Source organism: Nothoprocta perdicaria, unplaced genomic scaffold (genome assembly GCF_003342845.1).
Source record: "Nothoprocta perdicaria isolate Ctin4 unplaced genomic scaffold, notPer1 scaffold_0, whole genome shotgun sequence".
Lineage (NCBI taxonomy): Eukaryota > Metazoa > Chordata > Aves > Tinamiformes > Tinamidae > Nothoprocta > Nothoprocta perdicaria.
This window is the reverse complement of record NW_020454092.1, coordinates 17,161,702-17,185,129: the sequence shown is the minus strand read 5'-3', so window position 1 is coordinate 17,185,129 and position 23,428 is coordinate 17,161,702. Positions and strand designations below refer to the sequence as shown.

Genomic DNA, 23,428 nt, shown 5'->3' with positions numbered 1-23,428 from the left:
AATATTTCACAGAGAGGAACAAAAGCTCAAGTCCACATTCCTAACCTTAAAAGATGAAAGGCGTCCATTACTACTATAAATTACTTCTTTCCTTGTTCCCATGGTGGTCTGGTCAACTCTCGGAGGCTTGAGTGTGCAGTGAGTGGCTTGCTCTGGGAATTGGTGTTTGGCCCTATCTGCTTGTGAGAGCCTGTCCTGGTGTCATGCTCTGTGCCCATCCTGTGTACAGGCAGCATCCATTCACCCCTAAAAAAATCAGGATTTTCACTCTCCTCAGTCTCCCTCTTGTGCCTTGTGATCCCATGTCTGCAGCTTCTTTGGAAGGGTGGGCTCTGCCTGCCCCTGACTACATGACTTCAATGTGAGTTTAGCCTTTTTCATAAATTTAAAGTTTATGATAGCTGCATGACAGTGATTAATTAAACTGTAAAAGTGCATTTACTCAGCACTGCTGAGTAGTAATTCCATAATAGCTGGTGCTGTATGGATAGAGCATAAAGAACTTTAGTTTATTGGAAACAGATTCATATTTTTGCTTTTTTCCTGTAAAGTTGCTCAGCATTTTAGCTAGTCTCAGATTTTTATTAAGAAATCTCAGTTGAAGAACACAGAGCTATTGTAGAAAACAAATTTTCTGACAGTGTGGGAATTTGCTTGGGAAATGAGCACAGTGATTGTAAATAATTATCCTTTCAGGTATATCAAGCTGCAGAATGGCTTATGTGCACTTTTAATTTCGGATTTAAATAACCTGGATGGTGCCCCGTCTGCATTATCTTCAGAAGAGGAGGACGATGAATCCGAAGAGGAAAGCGATGAGGATGACGACTCTGGAGCAGAGATCGAGGACGGCAGAGAAGGCTACGATGAGGAGGACTGTGATGAGGAGGATGAGGACAATGATGGAGATAATGAGGATTTCAATGATGCTGATGACAGTGAATTAGAAGAGCTAGCTGAAAAGGAAGAAACAAGAAAAAGAGGTTGTACAGAAAAACAGGTAGGTACTTAAACTATAGAATGAAAAAATTATTTGGGCTCTGAAACTTAGCTCTTTTGTAGTAAATCTGTACTGACTGATTTGACTCTCATTCCTGTCGCTTTCTTGGAGCACTTCTTGAAGAATTAATTGAAGAGGATTTTATTGAGTGTTGTGTTTTTTTTGTAGTCTGCAGCCGCCCTCTGCGTTGCTGTTGGCAGCTTCTCTGATCCCGAAGATCTGCCTGGATTAGCGCACTTCCTGGAACACAGTATGTGTCTGCTCCTACTACATGCTCTCCTGCTTCTGGACAAGATGAATTCTTGTCCAGAAGAATTAACGTTCTGCAGTATTTTAGGATGATTTCCTATTTCAGCTACCCTGGACTTTATTTTGAATAGTTAGATAAATCCTCCCCTCCATAAACATGAGGGGACATGGCTATCTTTGGTCTTGTAAATTGCAAGTAATTTCTACTGGAGTCATAGATGACTTATCTCTGTAGCAAAGGATGATGAATTAGTAATAAAGCCGCATGAAGTTTCAAACTAGACATCTTCTAATGTACTACTCTTGACTTAAGGACTGATTGTGCCTGGAAGAGGCACTGCTGTCTTAAGTGTGAGTGTCTTACACTAATAATTGCACAATTACACAATCTGTAGATGGAGAAGATGCACTCTCCGTTCTGCCACTGACTACTGTTGTTGTAATCTATTAAGATTTGTGTTCAAAGACAACTCTTTTAATAAAGTGTGTTATGTCCCAGGTTATTTAGAAGTTTGTTTAGTCAAGCAGTAAAAACAGTATTAACGAGTTACTGAGGGTATAACTTGTGTTATTGCCAATGAAATAGTTCATCTAACCATGTCCTCAAGCTGCTGCTTAGCTTTGCTGATTCCAAACATGAATCCATTTCCTGGGATTCGGCATCTCACATCTGCTCTTTTGCCTCATGTTCAAAAGAGATGCCAGAACCTAAAATTCGATTTATTCTTGGAATTGGGCCCTATCAAGCCAGACATGACAAGGACAGTGTGTCAGTGCTTGATTGGAGCCGCTCTGCTGAGCTGAGCTGCACGGGTGCTGTGTGGGTGCTGTGTGTGAACTGTGGGACAGTTGTTGGCAACGCTGCGCTGAACAGGGCTCGTCAGAGCTGCACTTAGGGGTAAAGAATATTATATCACCTGCCTAATTTTACTGATTTTTTTTTTTCTTCCAGTGGTTTTTATGGGCAGTTTGAAGTACCCAGATGAGAATGGGTTTGATGTGTTCCTGAAGAAACACGGGGGCAGTGACAACGCTTCAACCGACTGCGAGCGGACAGTCTTCCAGTTTGATGTGCAGCGGAAATACTTCAAAGAAGCGCTCGATAGGTAACTGCCCATAAGTGTCATTAGTGTCATTAACTGTTAATGGCTGTGTCTTGTTTCAGCAGGTTGAGTGTCGCTGCTCAGTTCTTCAGTTCGGGGTAGTTAATGCTATCCCAATGCTAAACTTCCATAGAACCTTGTGCTACAACTGTACTGAACATGAGGAAATACAGTTTCTCTTTAGATACTACACTCTTTCCTGAGCTGGTGGCTGTACAGCTGTTGTGTAATGACATAGAACCCATGTGTAAGGACCATATGTCTTAATACCCAGCTTTTTGATTGTTTTACTGCACTTAACTTGGATGACAGGAGAACTCGTAATAGTTTATTCAATATGACAACTGTTCGGAGGGGAAATGCTCCCAGAATCTTTATTGACTCATCCTTTGGCATAGCTATCTGGATGGACTAGTGGGTTTTGTTTCTTTTTTTAAAGCTATTTTATCAAGGAGGAAAAGCCTCCATGATACGTTACACTGTGTGCCTCAGAGGGATACATTTAGCAATTTTGTTCAGCAAAGTGTCTTGTGCCAGGAAGAATTTACCTTGTTCATTTGTGCTATGGGCTGTGTTAGGACAACAGCTGTACCACATCTCTCATCAGCAGCCTTCTGTGTGAGGAAATTCCTCCTTCATGGGCCCATGTCAGCTGAGTGTACTTGATGCTGCAGAATATCTCAGGAGGAGAGCAGACTCCAGTGTGAATCTGTTCTAATTCCTCCAATGAAGCCAACACTTCACTGGAGTGTGCACATTTTACCAAGCATGGTTTACATCCTCCTAATGGCACCAAATTTGGCTTTCATTTGCAGATTAGTCTAATTTTTTAGAAATTTGAAAGTGCAGAAGAACCAAAAAAAAAAAAAAAAAAAAAAAAAAAGGTTATTGCAGTCAATCAGTGGAGCTCAATTAGTGGAAGGAAAACACAGAAATTAGATAAAATAGTATCTCATGTAAAGAAGATGCATGGGTGCTGATGATAATTTCTGTTCATTCAAGCAGTTTTGGAACCAAAGAAATTGAATGGCATCCCGTTTCAAAGCAGTAGAAGGGAATAACCCTTAGCTTAATGGATTGTATAGCTGTAGAACTTAGTAATGTTTTCCTGTTAAACTTTTGCTTCAATAAGTCCAGCGCAACGTTAAAAATAATACAGTTAAAATAGAAAGATTATCTGACAGCCTTACATACAGTCTCCAGTCACTGCTATCTGCCCCCTTCTATCCTATTCTCCAAGGTTACAGGAGAAAAGGTGTATCTGGAAAACAACATTCACACTTATGTTAGATAATAAAATTGTAATAGATATAAAAACTTATGTTTCAGGGCATAAATCAACTATTTGTTGCCTGGAGTGATCATCCTCAGGATGCAAGGGCAGATGCCCTGCATCCTTTAGTATGATATCCTGTCATATCCAACCAATTCACTCGCACGTTATGGAGCAGGGGTGCCCTTGCCTTTTGGTTTCTGAAGCTATCACAGAACTGGCTTAATCTTTCCTGAAGACAATGCAGTCCAGAATTATATATTTGTTATGTTAGACCACTTTATAAGCTAAAAGTAGTAGGTGTTGGTTGTTCTTGTGTGTTTGTTTCTGTCCTAGCTTAACAGACACTGAAGAAAAGCATATGAATTTTCTCTTTCATAGGTGGGCACAATTCTTTATTCACCCACTCATGATCAGGGATGCAATAGATCGAGAAGTTGAGGCTGTAGACAGTGGTAAGAGCTTCTTTTATTTGTTTGTTTAGCCCATCTTAAAGAAATGATACCTGCCTGACAACATCGGGTGCTTCTCGTTTTTCCTTTTAAACCATTCTGTCATAGTTCATTCAACTTGACTGAGGGATTAGACTCTTAGATGTCTGTTTAAACCTTGTGGGTATTGGCAGCTACCTAGTGGAGAGACACTGAAGGTAGTTCCTCCACTGAGAGAATTTACCCTGTCTTTTCTCTAATCAGAAACTAACTATTTGGGACTGTTTGGCAGCAACCAGTAAGACAGTTAAAGGAGCATATGGGTACCTAGCTCCTGTCTAGCTCCAGTGCCATCTCCAGCCCTCTGTGGAGGTAATATAGAGAGGGGAGGTTATTGTATCTTGTCTCCTAACCCTAACACCTCTAATAGCTATGAATTTGTGTGACTGATTCACAGAAGGAAATGGAACCTGGCTTAAAAATGAGTGTTCACTTACTGAATGAATAATGAATAGCTAAAAGAGTGAATTTTTGAAGACGGTCTGGGGAAAAAAACTTCTATTGGCAAATATACTAACAGTTCAAATACATATTCCTAGTTTTTCTTCATTTTTCCACTGAAAAGGAAAAGCAGGCAACTGGATCTTAGAATTTTAAAAATTGTTATATAATCAGGGACTTTTCTCATAATTTTGGGTATGGTTTCTTCAGCACTTCTCTTATACTAGCTTGAAGAACTGGCTGCAGTGTGATCTAGCCAAAAGATTCAGTTTTCAGCTCTGCTCTGCATGTTTTTATTACCAGCCAATACAGGGGCAGGAACGTGTGGTTGCAGAGAGTGAATTCCTGCTTTTTGATGGATGTCTATGTTCAAATCAGTGTAAACCACTTGTGAAAGGGAACTATGGAAAATTCTCTTGCTCAGCTTTCAATTTCTGATTTTATTATTTTGGTAGAAATTGTATTATGTAATACAAGAGAGAGGCATATTTCTTCTCTGGCCCTTGCTGCGAGGCCTGACTGTAGAAAATTGATGGCTTTTTATTCCTGTTGAGTTTAACAGAATTTTAGAATGTTCAGATGAGACAGATTTGGGCTTTACATGCTTCCCTTGCTTTGTTTCTCAGCAATAAACTAAGTTTTATTTTTTATTATTACCTAAAAGTCGTATTTCTTAACATTCATCTTCCATGAAAACAAAAATATTCCAAGCTGTGTTTGTATGAAATGTCTCCTTTTCAAAGTGATTTTGTTTTGCATAGGAACCTGTCCTCACGTTTTGATGAATGATATTAAAAATTCTTTAATTTAACAGAGTATCAGTTAGCAAGACCCTCTGATGCAAACAGAAAGGAGATGCTCTTTGGGAGCCTTGCCAGGCCTGGACATCCTATGAAGAAATTTTTTTGGGGTAAGTGCTGCATTAATGCAATAAAAGTGGTGATAATATTACTTAATTTTTATCTACTTAAGATTCACTGACTTAAGATGTGTTATCCCAGCAAAGAGTAGACTTGCTCAACTGTATGAGAACACTTTTTCATTTAACACTGTAGCACTTGGGAATAGAAGCAGCTGCCTTCATTTAGTATGGCTGGTTCACTCTGGTGCTGCTTTTTGCTGATGTTAAAGCTACTTTGCCGTAAGGTTATAATCACTGTAACTTTTTGTTAATGTAAAAGTAGACAGGCAGGGATGACTCAGAGAACACTTAATTTTTTTTTTCTTTCCCAATTAAAATACCTTGGAAAGATGAAATATTTTTGGATTTGAATCTAAGGAAGCTTTTGAAAATAAATATTGTCGAAGTTTTAGATATAGACCTTCACAGCCATGTGAATGGAGTAGATGGGAAATTTGACATTACTATTCTGGACTATAAATCCGAAAAGAGTCTTAGATCCCTCATGCTTATTGTGCTGCTAGGAGTAGCAGGAATAAATTATTAGAACTAAATTGCAAAGTGTGATGGGTAGTAGAGACAGAAAACTTTGAAATGTAGATAATTAATCTGAATTCTGAAATTTAGTGGCATATACTAAAAGTCATATTTTCCCTCATCCTTTAAATGCTTTTTCCTCCCCCATTTTGAAAGGCTGTGTGGGTGAAAGAGTAACTGGCAGCACACACAAAGAGCTACATTGTACAAAGTGTAGGTGATAAGTATGAAGAAGTACTTTCTCCTCTCTTATCATAGAAATAGCAACTGCTCTCAATAATGGAGCTAGAAACTGGAAGAAGTTTGATTTCAGTTATCATTCCTTTACCTCCAAACTTCTAATGATTATTTTTGACGTGCTTACTACAGAAATTCTGTGGGGGCGTTTAGCTTGGCTGACAGCAGACACTAGAACTGGCTGCTCTTTCCTCCATTCCACATACATGCATATGTGAGACCTCTTTTTGTATCTGGGTGTAAACTCTTTGACAGAGGAGGAGAAGAAATTCAAGGTACATCTGGCCTTGACATAGCCAGCATCTAGATAACTAACCATTTTTTTTTTTACATTTACAGGTAACGCAGATACGCTCAAACATGAGCCTAAAATGAATAATATTGATACGTACACGAGACTGAGGGACTTCTGGCAGCGCCATTACTCTGCTCACTATATGACTTTAGTTGTCCAGTCTAAAGGTAATGCCTGCTATTCCATAAAAGCAAGTTCTTTAGGCTGTCTTTGGAGTGGTTCTTCTGGCTCTAGCTTGGTTGTAGCACAAGCTGTTCAGTGGATCCTCCCCTCCTGCAGGAGGTGTTTACGTGTAGATTTTAGCTTGCTTTCCAAATGAAAGGAGGCTTAAACAGTTGTGCTGTGTTGCTGTCCTCCTGCCACTTCTTGAGAAACCTTTAACTGAGAGAACTGGGTGGTTTCCAGACTAACATGAGGGATGGAGTCTCAAAGGTATACTTGTAAACAAACACTGTAGGAACCTAGGATCTTATCACTTAAATGACTTAGTACTGGTTCTTTTCATGCAGTCAGTAGTGAACCTGCACAGAAAATGCTGGAGAAACTGAGACTTGAGTGTCTCAATTGTTTTGCTCTTTTGAAAAGGTCTTTTTCAGGAGAGGCTTTAAAGTAAAACACATTCCTGTATAGAAAAACACAGTTTCCCCATAGAGTGAAAAATGCTGTGCAAACACCTCGGGTTTCATTTCAGCAAAGCCCTTCAAGCCTATTGTTACTTTCTTCTGAGACTAAAAAGATATAAATTGCTTAGAACTTAAGCATGTACTTGTGAGCTGAAAATAAATAGCTGAGTACATTCAGGTTTGGTTTGTGCTCGAGTGCTTTGTTGAATGCCTGCAACTGATTGCAACTCCTGTCTATAAAAGGGAGGTGGTACTTCTTTTATTCTGTACCCTTTTATTTTCTGTCTAGACTATAAATGTATTGGGGCACTGTTTTTATTTTTTCTTGAATAATCATTTGCATAGCAAAGAATTGTGCTGTTGTTTCTTCTGGCGTTTGAAAGAAAAGCATGGGAACTGATAGCCAGGCAGGTCAACTTGATATTTCTCTCTGTTAAAACAAAACATACCTTGAATCCTTTCTTTTCTTCCCCTTCCCCCTCCCCTTTTTGTTTTTAAATACAGCATCACTTTTTGAATACTCGTTTTCATGCACTGCTTCCTTTTTAAAAAGGAAACTTTTACTTTTTAACCTGTTTCCTGTAGAAAAGAAAGTGGGGGATGGAGTTTTTAGCACTTTGTGCTTAGCTGCACAAATTGCTGTGGATGCACTAGATTGGAGGTGAGGGAATTGAATCTAGCAGGTACCAGGGATTTCGCAAATTCCTAAGTTGGTAGCTGACAATCATATCTGCTGGTACCAAGCTTTAAAACTCAATTGTCTCAGCTCTGAAATACTGGACATATATACAGAAGCAGAGATATGACCAAAGGTAGAGTCCAGAGAAATTGAAAAGCTGGTTCAAACAAGCTTTGAAGCTTATAATTTATAACTTGCCGATTTTAAAATATGCTGACTTGCAGCCTCTTTAAAGTTACTTGGCTGGTGAGGCAAGATAAATTATCTCAGTTTTTCAGGAAGTTAATTTCTAACTTTCTTCTTTTTTACTCCTTACTAGAAACATTGGATACATTGGAAAAGTGGGTGACAGAAATCTTCTCTGAGATCCCAAATAAGTAAGGTTCTTTTGATACAAAACAACATTACAAACTGTAGCATTCTGACATTTTTTTAATCCCTTACCAGAGGTACTACTTAATATGTATTATTTAATATGTGTTTATCCTTAAACAGAAAAAAACACACTTTGAGAAGTTAAAAACTGTCTTTACTTCAGAAAAACTGTGTATTTAGCCTGCACGTGTGTGGCACTAGTTTGCAGTAGCATTTGCTTAGTCTGTGCTGATGACTTAATTTTGCAATAGAACCATTCAAACATAGAGGATCATTTTATAATTTTCATCTTTGCTTTTGACAAAAATACTTTGCAGCAAAATAAATTAAGGTGGCATGTTGAGAAGGAAATTAAGAGTCATTTTTAGAGTGCCAAATGATTAGGATTTGATCTATTTTTAGTCACTCTGGTGTGGGGTCCAAAGTGGGATTTCTGCAAGAAACTTCCCGACCTTAAGGAGCATTTTTTTTTCCCCTTTCATTTTTCACTTTTGCAAGATACCTATTTCTGTGGTGGGAATGCACTTGTGAAAGCTCAGTGCCACACAGTGCCACGTTAGTCTGTAGTTCGTGTGCCCACCCGTCTCCTGCTGCTCCTCCCAACGCGGCCGCCCCGTAAGGGTCCTGCCAGCCGGAGCCTGTCGCTGGGCTGGGCGTCCCGGCGCCAGAGGCAGGTGCTGCTGCCATGCACAGGAGGAGCGGGAGAGGTTTGAGCTGACCCCTGGTAACCCACACCAGGCTCTGCTGTGTGGGCATGGCGAGAGCAAACGCTGTTCCCTTCCAGTCTGGGCTGGGGGGATCCCAAGTGGCACCTTTTTGTTAAGAGCCGTTTTTGGGTTGGCTGGGGTAGCTCCTCTGTCACTTCAGCCCGTGGATGCTAAGCTGCTTGTCGTTATCCCTGTGCAGCCTTGATGCCTTGCCACTAACAGGCACACTTTATTTTTCCTTTCAAGTGGTTTGCCCAAGCCCAGCTTTGGCCATCTGACTCAGCCTTTTGACACACCAGAATTTCACAAGCTCTACAGAGGTGAGTAAAGCCGATTTGTCTGAAAGGTCTGAACACACAGGTTCATATTTCCTTTGTTCTTCACAGGGATCTGGATACTTTGTAGAGTAGTTCTAAGTGGTTCTGAAATTTTTTTCACTTCTTTATACATTATGCAAAATTTCTTATCTTCTGCTAATGATGTATTTGCACTCCTTAATTTTCTTCCTGCTCAGTTGTTCCAATCAGGAAAGTTCATTCACTGAGTATCACCTGGGCACTTCCTCCACAGGAGCGGTATTACAGGTAAGGTGGAGCTGCATTTCCCTAGCACAGTGTTTACACTGAGGATATCTTTACTGATTTTCACAACAAGCCAAAAAATCTTACTTGTCACTTGTGTTACAACTGACTTTCCCTCAGAATGGGGAATTAAGAATTAAGTTTATGCAGCTATAGTTCTTGCATAATTTCAGTGATTGGCACACAACCAATTTAATGTCATCCCTCACTGACTCACGTCAGTTGTCATATTCTGGACTCCCACATCTCTAACTTGTTATCTTAATGCTATCAGTAAATGGAATACTTCTCATGAAGAAATAGCATATATTATAGTCATTTGTGAATTGATTTGCCTTCTTCCTGTAATAAGTGTTACCTCCTGGCATTTAACTGCTTTCTCTCTCTCTTCTCCCTTCTAGAGTGAAGCCACTTCATTATATTTCCTGGCTGGTGGGACATGAAGGCAAAGGCAGTGTTCTTTCTTTTCTTAGGAAAAAGTATGTATTTTTTCCAGCATAGTAATCAAATGCTTTACTAAAATTAAAGGTGACCTCTATTTTTTACTCTTTTTGGTAGATAAATATAATCAGGGCAAGTCTGTCTTAGTATATTTTGTAGTGGTATTCTTTGAAGCCGGGGATAGTCCCAAGTAAGAAATAAATGGTTTCTGATCTGTTTTTTGTTTATGGACTGTTGGTTCCCCTGACTGATTTTAAGAGTTCTCCAAAAGATAGCCTAGCTTTTTGACTTTTTGTCTTAAATTCTGTATTCTAGATTTCACGTCATAGCATGAAAAGCTTTTTGTACACTAAAAGCAGATGTGAAACCTTGGAAGTAAAGCTCTAATATGCTAATTGCAATTAATTGCAAGGAAAACTGAAAGAGGTAATGGATGTTTTACTCTTCATAGATTTTGGGCTCTTGCATTATATGGAGGAAATGGTGAGACAGGCTTTGAACAGAACTCTACTTACTCCATCTTCAGCATTTCTGTGACTTTGACCGATGAAGGTTACAAGCACTTCTATGAGGTATGGTTTAGTGCAACTTGATTTTCTTGCTGCTTTCCTAATGCCTTGGAAAGTTAATCAGTTCCTTTCGGTCTGCAGGTTGCCCATGTTGTATTTCAGTATCTGAAGATGTTGCAGAAAAGAGGGCCAGAGAAAAGGTGAGAATTTGACATCACATCAGCTACCTTGAGATTGTCCCTCTCCATTAGCCTTTTGTTTATAGCATGTGTACTGTCTAGTGGGAAAGATGCATCAGTTTAACTTCATATAAGTTTGCAAGATAAGTTTGGAGCTTTGAAGGGTTTTGTTATGAGTTGATTCTTAATTTTATTAAGCTGAAGAAAGATAAATATAAAATGCAGTTTTGCATTAATTAAAAAAAATAATAGCAGGGTGCAACTGTTGAGACAGGTCTGTGGATGGCATTGGGAATGTGGTGTTCTGGACCTAACCCTTCTGTTAATTTGAAACTAGATTTTGACAATTCGTGATTATATCTGTCCCTCTTTAGAAAAGTAATCACCAATTATGAAACCTACTCAGCTGTTTGGATGGAAGGAGTTTGTGTCGGGGGCAGGTGTGTGTGTGTGAGAGAAAGAAATTTGTACATGGGTTTTGTACCTGTAAGAGTCCCTGTTGACAAACTCGGTCTTGATGACTTTCCTAAAAGGCTGCTTTATTTTCAATTTCTTGATAAATGAAGTAGTGCAAAAGGCCACTTTTACCTTATTCTCCCTTTCTCACAGAATATGGGAAGAAATCCAGAAGATTGAAGCTAATGAGTTTCACTACCAGGAACAGGTTGGTATGCACTGTTTTCTGTTGGTGTATTGGTAACCCTTAAAAGGGAATCTAATTTCCTTGCAGGTGCTCTAGGCCTTTTCAAAGAATAAGAGCTGCCAGTATGCTGTGAGCATCAGGATGATGGAAATGCCATTTTTGTTGTTTTTCCTTTTCAAATCCTTGCATCTGTAATTGGCTTCAAAATGGCAGATGAGAACTATGGAGCATCTTCAGTGACCTTCAAATACTAGAAGTGGTATTGGAGACAGCAAGGACTGCTGCCAGTAACCCCAAATAGTGTATAATAGAACTGTGCATTTTTTTACTAGGAACAACTTTATACCAATTTAAAGTAACTTAGTATATCTTAGTGCTGACTATTTAATAGTGACATGAGCATAGCAATAATGTGACATGAGCATAATGAGCATAGCAAGAACAGCAGTTGTCCTACACGCAGTTTTTATGTTCAATTCCTAATCACTGGAAATGAGATTGTCCCATTTGAAGTTTGACTTTATCAAGATGAAGCTCTGAAAGCTTTGAATTAGTCATCTTGGTTCTTTTGGATACTCCAAGCTGGCCTTTTTTGCTCCCCAAAACTGTTACACTGTTCTAAAGAGCATATAGTACTTTCCAGTAGCAAGTCAGAAAATACAGGGCACAGAAAACACAGTTCACACTGGAGAAGCAGCGATTCCTAACAGTCCTGCCTAGAGCATGATCTGTATCCAGATGCAGAACCTGTGCAGCATGATGCTGGCTGGTTCAAACAGCCAGAGGGCAAAAAGCTCTGCACAAGAAGCCTTACACAGCTCAAGAACAGTCTGTACTTTTGTGTCCAAGTAGCGGGATGTTTTTCTTCTGTGGATGCACATCATCCTAGAGAACCTGGAGGAGGGGCAGGATCGAAGAGAGGCCCCTGCAGCTCCTCAGCTTGTTCCATCTGGGTTCCAGATCACTGTAAATTCTGGATTTCCTGGAGTCCTGAGTTGCTGGACTAGCTTGTGTTCTCCAGAGAAAAGGAGCTCATTATACTGGGATTTTGACTTGGCAGATTTAATGACTATAAGCATATGCCAAAGGCTGTTTCTTCTGTAAAGATGATGTCTCTGATGTTTCAGGATCCTTGCAAAAGTGCTGAGCATTAGATATGATTAAGAAATATATTTGGCTTAATAACCAACACTGAATGCAGTAACAACCACAGCTTGCAACCCATGTTAATTTACCTGACCACTCAAGATGTTCTCGGCACAGAAAGTTGATATTCTAGTTTCCCAGTTTGTGAAAAATAGCTTTTTCAATGTATTTACAGACAGATCCAGTTGACTATGTGGAAAGCCTCTGTGAGAACATGCAGTTGTTTCAGAAGGAGGATTTTCTGACAGGAGACCAGCTCTTATTTGAGTACAAGCCTGAGGTAAACACTCTTCCCACTTTACATGCATTGGTGAAGGAAACACACTGGGGTGCTTTAATTGGATCCCGCTTCACTCAGAAGGCAAATCTCTTTTTAAGCTGATAATGTCGTGTTGCTCGTGTGTCCAGATGAAGAGCGCGAGGCAGAGCCGGGGTCAGAGCCTGTGAGCTGACGCCTTGTGCTCAACTTGCAGGTCATTGCTGATGCCCTCAACCAGCTCACACCTCAGAGAGCCAACCTCGTTCTGCTCTCTGCTGCCAACGAGGGCCAGTGTCATCTGAAGGAGAAGTGGTTTGGAACGCAGTACAGTGTGGAAGGTAAAGCAGCAGCAGCAGAAACATCGGGAATCGTTTGCACTAGGGCTTTTAAAAGGGTGAGAGTGCCAAATACAGCCACACAGAGAAGAGGGTAGATGGCTGCGCAGTGCTAGAATGACCTCATCATTGCTCACATTGTCCCACTGCCTAATCACTCGCTGTTCAGTGTCAGTGGATTCCACCTCCCTGGTTCAGAGGTGCAGGGAGGCAGGGGCTGCAGCAGGTCCTCCTCCCGCACGGAGCAGAGGAGAGGCAACAAGGAAGGCTTAGCTGGGTTGCCAAAACCTGCAGGCTTGGTTTACTTTTAACCAGGGCCGCTTTGCTCCTGCACCAGGAGAGCTTTGGGAAGGGACTGAGGCACAATTCTGATGAAGCAGATGACACGAAGACTTAGCGCAAGTATTGTGGAATGCTGCAAAAATTAAGAGATAAAGCAACTGTTCTAGAGAACAGAACAATAGAATAGAAAGAATAAAGTAATAATAACTTTCTGTTAAACAATACATTTCATGTTTTTTTAATAGATATTGACAAATACTGGAGTGACTTGTGGGCCAGTGATTTTGAATTAAATCAGGATTTACACCTTCCAGAAGAAAACAAATACATTGGTAAGGCACCTGAGCACGAATAAAATCTTCTCTCAGTAGCTTATTTGAAAATTTGCCAAGGTTTTGATACACATTTTATTTCCATCTGAACATTAACTTTTTTAAATGGTAACTATGCTCATCCACATTTTATTTAATACTCTTCTATTTATGAATTTGATAACTGACTGTTTCTAGGATGCAAGTTTATGGATCCTTGTAACTAACAGAGCCGACCTCACGCAGTCAGGGAGGACTAACAGAGCTCTGGCCACCTGAGGAGCGAAACTTTATTTGCTTAGCACTGTGTGAATTGTGTGTATGTGGCCTCGCTGTGGCTACGAAGTGCAGTAACTTCCCTTTCTGGTTGTGTTCTTTTTTTACATTAGCCACTGACTTTGCTTTGAAAGTTGCTGACTGCCCCGAGACAGAATACCCAGTGAAGACAGTAAGCACGCAGCAAGGCTGTCTCTGGTACAGGAAGGACGACAAATTCAAAATCCCCAAAGGTAAAAACCTCTCACTTTGTGTACTTCACAAACTGGGAAAAATAACAAAGAGAAAAGCAATGGGCACTTGAGTAGTGTTGGTCTGTGGGGCTTGTGGCTGCTTCTCACCTCTTGTGTTTCATGTGCGAGTGCTGCCTTGCCGGCCACTGCACATATAACCCAAACAGGAAGACTTCTGTGTTAGTATCTGTAGTCTGTTTTTCTTTTTCCCCTCAGCTGTTCAGAAAATTTTCATTGGCCATGGTTATGCCATGGCCAAAGAATGACCTGATAGAAATGTATTTGCCTTTGGAAAGCTGCTGCTTCTTATGAAGTTGCTCATTTAAGTCTCTTTCTCCTCACCAGCTTATGTTCGTTTCCATCTGATCTCCCCGTTGATACAGCAGTCTGCAGAGAAGTAAGGATTATGTTATTTGTGCTTATCTTGCAAAGTAATTGAATTCTCATGAATAGCCAAAAAAGTACAGAAAAAGATTCATTTTAAAATGGAATAAGGTATGGCTGCCTTTGCCCACGTTGTTGTACTTCTGCAGTGGTTTTATCTGTAGTTAGATGGGAGTGGTTCTGCTGCAGAGCATTATTATAACAAACGGTCTGGTGTGTCATTCTCAGAGCAACTTTTGGGAAATTAACATTAGCATCAGCATCAAACTCACTGACCTTGATTTTTTTTATTTTTTTTGCTCTCTTTTTCCTACTCCATCTTCCTCTTTTTTTTTTTTTTTTTTTGTTGTTGTTGACTCTTTGTCCCCTCCTCCATGCAGCATAGTCTTGTTTGACACATTTGTAAACATCCTTTCCCACAACCTGGCTGAACCAGCTTACGAAGCGGACGTCGCTCAGCTGGAGTACAAGCTGGTAGCCGGGGAGCACGGCCTGGTCGTGCGAGTGAAGGGATTCAACCACAAACTACCTGTAAGTGCCGCTCCGCTGCAGAGTACCGACCCTGCAGTGCCGGGGCTCTTTCTGCTAGCAGAGGCTGAGCTGCTTTTCTGACTTTCTTAGAAATTCAGCTTCCATATTATTGGAATGACTTAGGAAGTTTTTAGTGGATAGATGGGGTATTATTAACTGGAAAATTGGTATTGCCAAACATGTGTTCGACTGTAGGGAAATAAAGAAAACACTTTTCACCTGATTGCCTGTATAAAGACACAGCTCTGTTCAGTTCTACAAGCTCAAATTACTGACTTTTGCCTGGCTTGCTGCTTTCAAGTATTAAATGTACTTGCATTAACTCTAATGGCCCTTCTTTTAAACTGGGCTGCAAGAAATTCAGTTTTTTTAGGATACTGAGATTATTTAATTCACTTTATAAAACTGCTGTCCTTTGGAAACTGACTATAATTTGGCTTAGTAGTATCTAGTTAGGAATGTGCCTTAGTTGGACTCTGTGGCTTTTTATATGTTGATCAAAGAGGGATTTTTTAATACGTGAAAGAACAGGTTAGACTGGTTGTCTTTTGGAAAAATGACTTGATGCTGTTTTTCCTTCCAGCTTTTATTTCAGCTCATCATTGATCACTTGTCTGACTTCAGCTTCACTCCAGCAGTTTTTGAGATGATAACGGAGCAGCTGAAGAAGACCTACTTCAACATCCTCATCAAGCCCGAGACACTGGCCAAGTGAGTCGCTGCAGGAGGGCGAAGGAGGCGGCTCCCTGGGGGCTGAGGTCGAGCTGGAGAGCTCGGGAATCCCTGCCCTGAGCTCCTGGGGGCTCTTGCAGTGCCGCTGGGGTCTTGGAGAACTCGAGGTGCCCAGGGTGGGGGTCATGGAGGGAAGGTAGGTGCTGCTGAGCCTGGTCACAGCCACAGTGGGTGTGAAGGGAAGGCAGGGTGAGCCCGTAGTGATGCTCCTGGCTACCACCTGCCCATCTCTGGTATGTTCCTGAGGCCGTGATGGGACCTCTGACATGCAACAAGCTTCACAGGCTGCCCAGAGAGCTTGTGGAGTCGCCTTCTTTGGAGATGTTCAAAACCCACCTGGATGCCACCCGGTGTCACATGCTCTAGGTGTCCCTGCTTCATCAGCGGGTTGGACTTGATCTCTAGAGGTCCCTTGCAACCTCAACCCTTCTGTGACTGTGTGGAACAGCTCCTGATGGTTTGAACTGCTGTTTTCCTTCCCGTGCTGCAGGGACGTGCGTCTCCTCATTTTGGAGCACAGCAGGTGGTCCATGATCGACAAGTACCAGACGCTGATGAACGGCCTTTCCATCGAGTCCCTCTCGGCCTTCGTCAAGGCTTTCAAATCGCAGCTCTTCGTGGAGGGTCTCGTTCAAGGAAACTTCACGAGCAGGGTGAGCAGCTGTGCGGCAGCCGGCGCCCCTGGACCCTCGTGCTCTGCGGGAGCCGCAGCGCCGCTGCCGTCGCTGCAGCGCTGACCCGGCACTGCTGCCCCTCCGCACTGGCAGCCCGGGGGGCAGCTGGGGAGCACGAGTAGTCACCGGGGAGCCCCTACCTGCCTCTTGGAATAGAGCAGTTTTTCTTCAGGGGTTTGGGTGGGAACTGTCAAGAGGAGAAAATGTGAATATATTCACATAGCCTGAGTCTACCTTTGTCACCAGTTTTGGTATTGTTTGATATATTGTTTTATTGGATATTAACTTTGAGGATGGTGCTGCAGGGGGAGGTTCCCTCAAGCTACGTTTTTATCTGGTGTTTTGATTGCCAGCGTGGTCTGAGTGACCCTCGCTGCAGCCCTGTCACCTTCACTGCCATTAGTGGCCCTCCTGGCTGCGCCTGGTGGTTGCGTTGGCTGACACTCCGCTCCGGGCTCTGCCCTCTCCTTCCTGGGAAGCCAAAGTGCAGGGACCCGACTGGGGACTTGTGTTCTGCTTTGAGGTGTCGGTCCTGACACGTCAGGGGGGTTTGGGAGAGGACGAGTCCTTGGGGAGGCTGCGGGAGCTCGGGACCAGAACGTGGACCTCGCGTTCTCGAGCGCTCTACTTGAGCGGCTGCTTGGGATTTGGGGCTTATAATTCTCTTCTAATTAAAACTTCTGTTTATGTTTTCTCCTAGGAAGCAAAGGATTTTCTGAATTACGTTGTTCAGTGAGTAGCACAGTTCTCCCTGGGGAACTAAAAAATAAGAACCTTTTTTGTTGGAAGGTATTGGGGTGGGAGCAGTGTCAAAAATGTTTTCTCCCATCCTGGGTGCAGAGCTGCCAGTGCTCCCTGGAGGGGGTGGTTTGTGGTGGCAGCTCAAGCTGGACATTATTCCAGTTTGGGGAAAGGAAGATAACATCAGCTTAGGCATGTAAAGGCCCGGGGTGTGTTACTGTTTTTGGCCAAGGTGTGAGCGTGTTTGACACGTTGCTGTTTGTGCTCCCCTCAGAAAGCTCCAGTTCGCTCCTCTGGCCCATCCCTGCCCTGTCCAGTTCCGGGTGGTGGATCTGCCAAACGCCCATCTGCTCTGCAAGGTGAAAACTCTCAACAAAGGTGATGCCAACTCTGAAGTAACAGTTTATTACCAGGTAATGTCTTAGTTTTTGGTCTGTACAAGTTTATTCCTGCTAATCCACGCTGATGCTGTGGTTCTACTTATGTCCCTGTCTTGAGAGCCGGTCCCTGGATAGGGATTTTATGTGTGCACAGAGGCCTCAGTGACTGCAGCCCCAGGGGCTCATGCCTGTCATTGTGCTGCTCTCTGCCCTTCTCCTCAAACCCGCATCTTCTCTGTGCCAGTGCTAGCAGAGAGTAGCTGGGTTTGGTGCCTGAGTTGTTTTCTTTTTCCCCTACCACTGATCTTACGGTCTTGGGTGAAACTTCTCTCCTACCTTGTGAATTGTAGTTTCCTTAATGCTGCAGTCTAGGCTGAGGTTTATATGTCACAGCTGTCACCTTAATCTGGACCATGGCACTTAACACCATGAAATCATCCTCAACTCTTCTCAATTTTCTTTTTAGTCTGGTGCCAGGAACTTAAGGGAATACACCCTTATGGAGCTGCTTGTGGTAAGTTGGATGATGTTTGTGTTGTTTAAAGTAGGGTTTTTTTAGTAGCCATAACCTTGGGAGAGCTGTCTGAAAAACAGTGAGTGTTTGGAGCTGTGTTAAGGCCCTGGGGCTGAGGGAGACAGAGGTGACAGTAGCGCTCGCTGATCAGACTGTGAGCAGTGGTGACGTTACCTGGACAAAGGTGACGTTTCCAAAGTGCCACCCCAGAGGTTGTGGCCTGTCCTGGCTCGGTGGATGTAGCTGGGAAGGTGGCAGTTCGCGGGGTGGCTGCAGGGCAGCGCTGCTGCTGCTGCCCCACGCGCCTGTGCTCCGTTTCAGATGCACATGGAGGAGCCCTGCTTCGACTTCCTGAGAACCAAGCAGACCCTCGGGTGAGTTTCTTCCAGCTGCAGAGCTCTGTGTCACCTGCAGAGCTCTGTCACCTGCTTTTGCTGTTCCCAACTAGTTTTACTTTGGAATCCTCTTCCTGCACCATGGCTAAGTCCTGTTTTATTGTAACTGAAAGAGCATCATTACACCTCAAAACCAAGAGCCTCCCTCAGCACAGACTTCAGCCTGTTCAGTTAGAATTGTTAGAATTCTTCAGTTAGAATTGTATTTGTTGCCAGTATGCTGACCTGCAATTAATGAGCAGAAAGTTGTTCCTTCTGCTTCCCAGAGAGTTTGCCATCCCATGGCCTGCTTTAGTAGCCCCTTGGTGGTAGTTAGGACTCTGCCAGAGGCATCGTCTATTCCCAGCAACTGTGTCTGTAGCTTTTCACAGCTACAGACACATCATTTTGTCTTTGGGAATTTCTGGACATGAGTTCAAACAGAAATACTTTGCAAAGCTTAAAAGAATGTCCTAAAACAGAGAAAAAATTGAAGTGCTTTGATGGAGAAAGTTGGGGAAGATGTAGATGAGAACTGTGCTCACGGAATGACTCTTTTGTCCCGCTTTGCTTTCAGCTACCACGTGTACCCCACCTGCAGGAACACGTCTGGCATCCTGGGCTTCTCCGTCACAGTAGCCACACAGGCAACCAAGTACAAGTAAGTGCTGGGGTCGGTGCTTCCTGCCTCCACTCGCCACCGGGCCCGCGAATGTCACATTCGTCCAGTTCTGCAGTGCAAAGGGCTGCTGCGACTGGCTCCTCCTGTGGCTGCAGACTGAGGGCAAAGGAGCCCAGGGTGGCTCCTCCACAGGCGCCGGCCGGGTCTGGCAGAAGTGACGTCCCACATGGTGCCGGGGGGTGATGCGTGTGTTAGGTAGCAGGTGTATGAGACTTGCTGGCTATAGCGAGGTGGCAAACGAAATATGTGACCGTGCTGCATGCTCTGTTTTAGGTGCTGTGCACAGCATCCAGCTGAGGAATTAGTCCTGAGCGCAGGTCACTTAATCTTTTGCTTTAGTAGAGCAGGTCGTGGCTCAGTTAAGGTTGCTTTTGCCTGACCTTTGAGTGCACCTACCCTCACTTTAGAGCCATACACAGTAACATCTGCTTGTTTCGGGCCAGCAGCTTTCATTCAACGTGGGCAGTTTTGTGTGATCCCGAAGGGAATGTGAAAGCAGCAGAGCTTGCATTGAATTGTAACATTCCTGGCCCAGGGATTGAAACAAGCAAAAACCTTAAGCTTCAGCAACTGCTGCAGTCCTGACTTGCATGGAGAGACAAATAATGCACAGATTAAGTAAAAATAGCACAGTGCCCTTTTGAACACATCCTCCCAGGAGCGGCCACCACCTACATTGCTTTTCTGACCCAGCTTCAGCAGCCCAACCACCGTGTTTTCATTTAACCCTCGAGCTGACTGCAGGTATTTCCTCCAGCCACCCGTACTAGAGTGTCTGTCAGTGTTAAAGCAAATGTGTAAAATATCTGCAGCTTAAGAAAAAGCTTTGCTGTCAGTGAAAGTTTAATTAGCAGAGAGTACTGCTGCCTCCCATTTCTGCATCTGAATGACAGTTGCAGGATTTAGCTGTCATCTGTGAGGGTTTAATGTTTCAAAGGTGCCACAAGCCATCACATCACGTCCCCTCTTTCTGTTCTTAGCTCAAGTGATTAGAATTTAACTGTGAGTGCACAGGGCTCGGAGCTGGAGCTCCAGCTCTGGTCCTGCCCCAGCCCCTGTTAAGCTGTGCTTAGTTCAGCAGAGCCTGAGCCCCTCCAGGGGTTTAAGGCCACAGCAGCTACCCCTGCTTTAGGGGGTTGGAAAACCCTCCTTGGTTGTATAAAGGCCTTCTCTTTGAGCAGTGCTTAATACAGCTGAATCTGAGAGCTGCTTTCTCTTCCTGAGAACAAGGAAGAAGGAGGCTGATGGTCACAGAGGGGTGGCCTTTCCAAGGGGAGGGAAGGGGCAGAGCCCCCCCCCCCCTTCCCTGTTTCCTTGATTGCTGTTCTGCTGCTTTACACCTGAACATTGTTCCTTTTTTTTTTTTTTTTTTCCTTCTCTCTGAGATAAATTTAACTAATTCTCTTTTAGTTCTGAATTGGTTGACAAGAAAATAGAGGAGTTTCTTTCTTGCTTTGAAGAGAAAATCAAGCATTTAACCGAAGAAGCTTTTAGCACCCAGGTAAAAAGCTGATCTTAAAAAGCTCTTCCTTTAACCACTAAATGATATTGAGAGTGGAGGATGTGGTTACAGGTCTTGCTTATTTCTGAGGTTTTCTGAACAAAGGGCTTATTTTTGAATTCTGCCTCTCTCTGTCCACACTCATTCTGTTGGCACTCTTCTAGAATTTTACAGTTTGGTCTTGTTCAGTGTAATCTAGGATTTCTTTTAGTATCATTGTAGATGAAAGATAATATGGTTTTGTTATAGTTTTATTAAACTAGTTTATAGAAACTAGTTCTGTTTTTTTCAATGTAGGTTACAGCCTTGATAAAGTTGAAAGAATGTGAAGACTCCCACCTTGGAGAAGAAGTAGACAGGAACTGGAACGAAGTTGTGACCCAGCAGTATCTCTTCGACAGGCTTGCCCGTGAGGTAGTTACCAATTCATTTCACAATACAAGGAGTGAAATTTTCTTTTTTGTTGTTGTTTTTGAAAATAATGCCAAACAGGACATAGAATATGGCTGCAAAAGGTTCGGTGCCTATTAGTGATACATGGACCCTTAAACATCCCTGTTCTTCTTTAAGGGCTCCTTTATCTGATGGGATGTAGTTCATAGAGATAGTGCTTGGGTTTAAAAGAGCTGGTCCCTCCCTGTGCTATTTCTGCTTCATCACTCTGTGTTTTGTGGGTTTTAGATTGAAGCTCTGAAGTCTGTTACTAAATCAGACCTGGTCACCTGGTTCCAAGCTCACAGAAGCAGCGAAAGAAAAGTGCTCAGCGTCCATGTGAGTGTTGCCTGGTGCTTCTGCGCGTCCACTTCTCAAATGCCCTGAAATCTCTGCAAGGGTCTCATTTTTAATTTGTTAGTTCTCCACCCTATTGTTCATATTTCCTACTTTCCTAATTAATATTGGCAATCAGATTGCATTTAGGCATCTAATTTCAGGGCAGATGACCGCTGAAGGAAGTGTAATTTATAAAAGAGACATTTCTTTTTTGGCAACTTTTCCAGGTGGTTGGATTTGGAAAATATGAAGGGGACTCAGAGGTTCCAGCTGTCTCAGAAGCACAGAATTCTTCATCTGGTGAAATACCTCATCTTACTTTCTTACCCCCATCCTCCTTGATGACTGATGTTACTTCCATCAAGGACATCAAAGCTTACACATCTACTCTGAATGTTCTCCCTTACCACAAAATATTAAAATAAAAGTGACATCTTGCCCTGCAGTGATGTGTAATACAGGTGCTTTTTACAACTTAAACATTGCAAAACTGGTTTTATTAACAAAGCTGCAGTGGTAGCTGAGATGAGGCAGTCCAGCCAGGTACTGAGGTACCATCCCTCAAGCAATTTCCAACAGCCTCTCATTAATGTCCATGTTTGTTAAGAACAGGCCCAGCGCTGACTTCCTGCTGGAGAGGGGGGACTTTTCCCTTCACTAGAAAACACCGTGTGCTCCTCTCCAGCTGCCTTGTGTTCAGGCTCTCATGTGCATCAGTCCTACAGTGCTGTGGCAATTGCTTACCAGAAGTTACATTTCCTCAAAGAAAATACTCTGCAGTTCTCCTGTAGGAATTAAAGTGCATGTGGAAGAAGAAAAAACAAACGCAAAAACCAACAAACCTTAAGGCTTCGATCTTAGACTGCTTTTATAGGTTTTATGTATGTGCAAAGTTGGCAAAACTGAGGTTAAATCAAATTAATGCTAATTTAAATGAAGGAAAAGTAGTTTGTTTGCTGTGTATAGCTGCTTCCTCAAACATTATTTAAATTCAGGCTAAATCACAGAAATGCAAAGGTTCCTACCCATTAAGGTGGTTATTGAGAGGTAAGGCCAGAAGAATTCTGCTCCGTGTTGTACAAACTCTGTTTCTTTTGCTAGTTTAACAACTGCTTAAGGAACTACAATGCTTCCTCTACAAAAATATTTGCATTTCACATAAAACAACCGATCATCGTTCAGCTGCAAAAACAATCTTGCTACAAAGATTTATTATGAAATAAATAAAAGTCTGTAAGAGAAGTTTGAAAAATCTATTTTATGAAGCTTTAAGATGCATTATCTATGGTTACATTTTAATCTCTAAAATAAAATAACAAAGTTATTTTGGGCAAGACACTGAAATGCCAAAAGAGTTGATTATCATACAGGTGGGAGATAACATTTATGTAGCATTTTCTAACAAACTGTCCCATCAGCAGAATCCTCATATTTACACATTGCCAACAGTAGCTAGATTTAAATGATGTCTTTTGTTGTTGCTATTTAATTGTGTAGGACCCAGGAATATTATGCACCTGATACCAACTGTCATGGCCTTTACAGTGGTTATACAAAGTGTATACTTCACAGCCCAGATTTTCCATGCTTCAGAAGTATTAATAAAAGGTCTCCAGCAGCCTGAATATAATACTACCATTATAGCGAAGTCCAATATAGGTTACTGCACAGCCAGGATGTTTTCTGTTTCAAATAAATGCTTATCTGCATCAGTAAGTCCAGTATCCCTGAGATAGGAACCACTGTAATTGGAGGGGCAGCTTTTCCCAAAGTTACATACGTGATAACTGGCGACTATCTTGGTATCAGATGTAAACTCTGCCAAGCCAAGGCTCGAACGTCTGCAGTTTTTACAAGCCGCTCAGTGTTTACTGGCAGCAAGTCGTTTCAAGAGTGGCTCGTCGTAAACCCAACATTCTCCGTCTTCGTGGAATAACTAGAAAAAGTGGGACAGGATAATTAAATGTAAGCGTTTTATGACTAAGTTGGAAAGGAGCAGTAAAATGCTACAGGTCAGAGGGCATCATTGCTGTTTGAA

At 42.4% G+C, this 23,428-nt stretch overlaps 2 protein-coding genes across 3 annotated transcripts in view; one reads left to right on the top strand and one right to left on the bottom strand.

The window, feature by feature from the left end:
- The first annotated feature begins 661 nt into the window (after window positions 1-661).
- Window positions 662-23,418, top strand: NRDC (nardilysin convertase). Its single transcript, XM_026034075.1, has 30 exons — window positions 662-1,000; window positions 1,169-1,250; window positions 2,202-2,355; window positions 4,007-4,080; window positions 5,372-5,467; window positions 6,572-6,694; window positions 8,149-8,206; window positions 9,158-9,231; window positions 9,426-9,495; window positions 9,894-9,971; window positions 10,385-10,505; window positions 10,584-10,642; window positions 11,231-11,285; window positions 12,586-12,690; window positions 12,884-13,007; window positions 13,532-13,618; window positions 13,987-14,106; window positions 14,452-14,503; window positions 14,871-15,021; window positions 15,605-15,732; window positions 16,244-16,406; window positions 17,128-17,159; window positions 17,443-17,581; window positions 18,015-18,062; window positions 18,384-18,436; window positions 19,014-19,097; window positions 20,529-20,619; window positions 20,917-21,033; window positions 21,301-21,390; window positions 21,618-23,418. Exons 1-30 carry the CDS (start codon window positions 662-664, stop codon window positions 21,813-21,815), a joined length of 3,165 nt encoding a protein of 1,054 aa, XP_025889860.1. The 3' UTR covers window positions 21,816-23,418.
- OSBPL9 (oxysterol binding protein like 9) overlaps window positions 22,978-23,428 on the bottom strand; it is a 51,733-nt gene continuing 51,282 nt past the window's right edge. For both annotated transcript variants that reach the window (XM_026034090.1, XM_026034097.1), the window contains one exon: window positions 22,978-23,326. In XM_026034090.1, coding sequence (XP_025889875.1) covers window positions 23,252-23,326 — 75 coding nt within the window. In that variant the 3' untranslated portion in view covers window positions 22,978-23,251. The remainder of the gene's footprint in view (window positions 23,327-23,428) is intronic.

Bases quoted from the DNA above. Each gene is read 5' to 3' on its own strand.
- NRDC (XM_026034075.1), top strand. From the start codon at position 662: ATGAGCACAGTGATTGTAAATAATTATCCTTTCAGGTATATCAAGCTG. The intron at 14,107-14,451 runs GTAAAAACCTCT...TCTCCTCACCAG, and splicing joins CAAATTCAAAATCCCCAAAG to CTTATGTTCGTTTCCATCTG. The intron at 17,582-18,014 runs GTAATGTCTTAG...TTTTCTTTTTAG, and splicing joins AAGTAACAGTTTATTACCAG to TCTGGTGCCAGGAACTTAAG.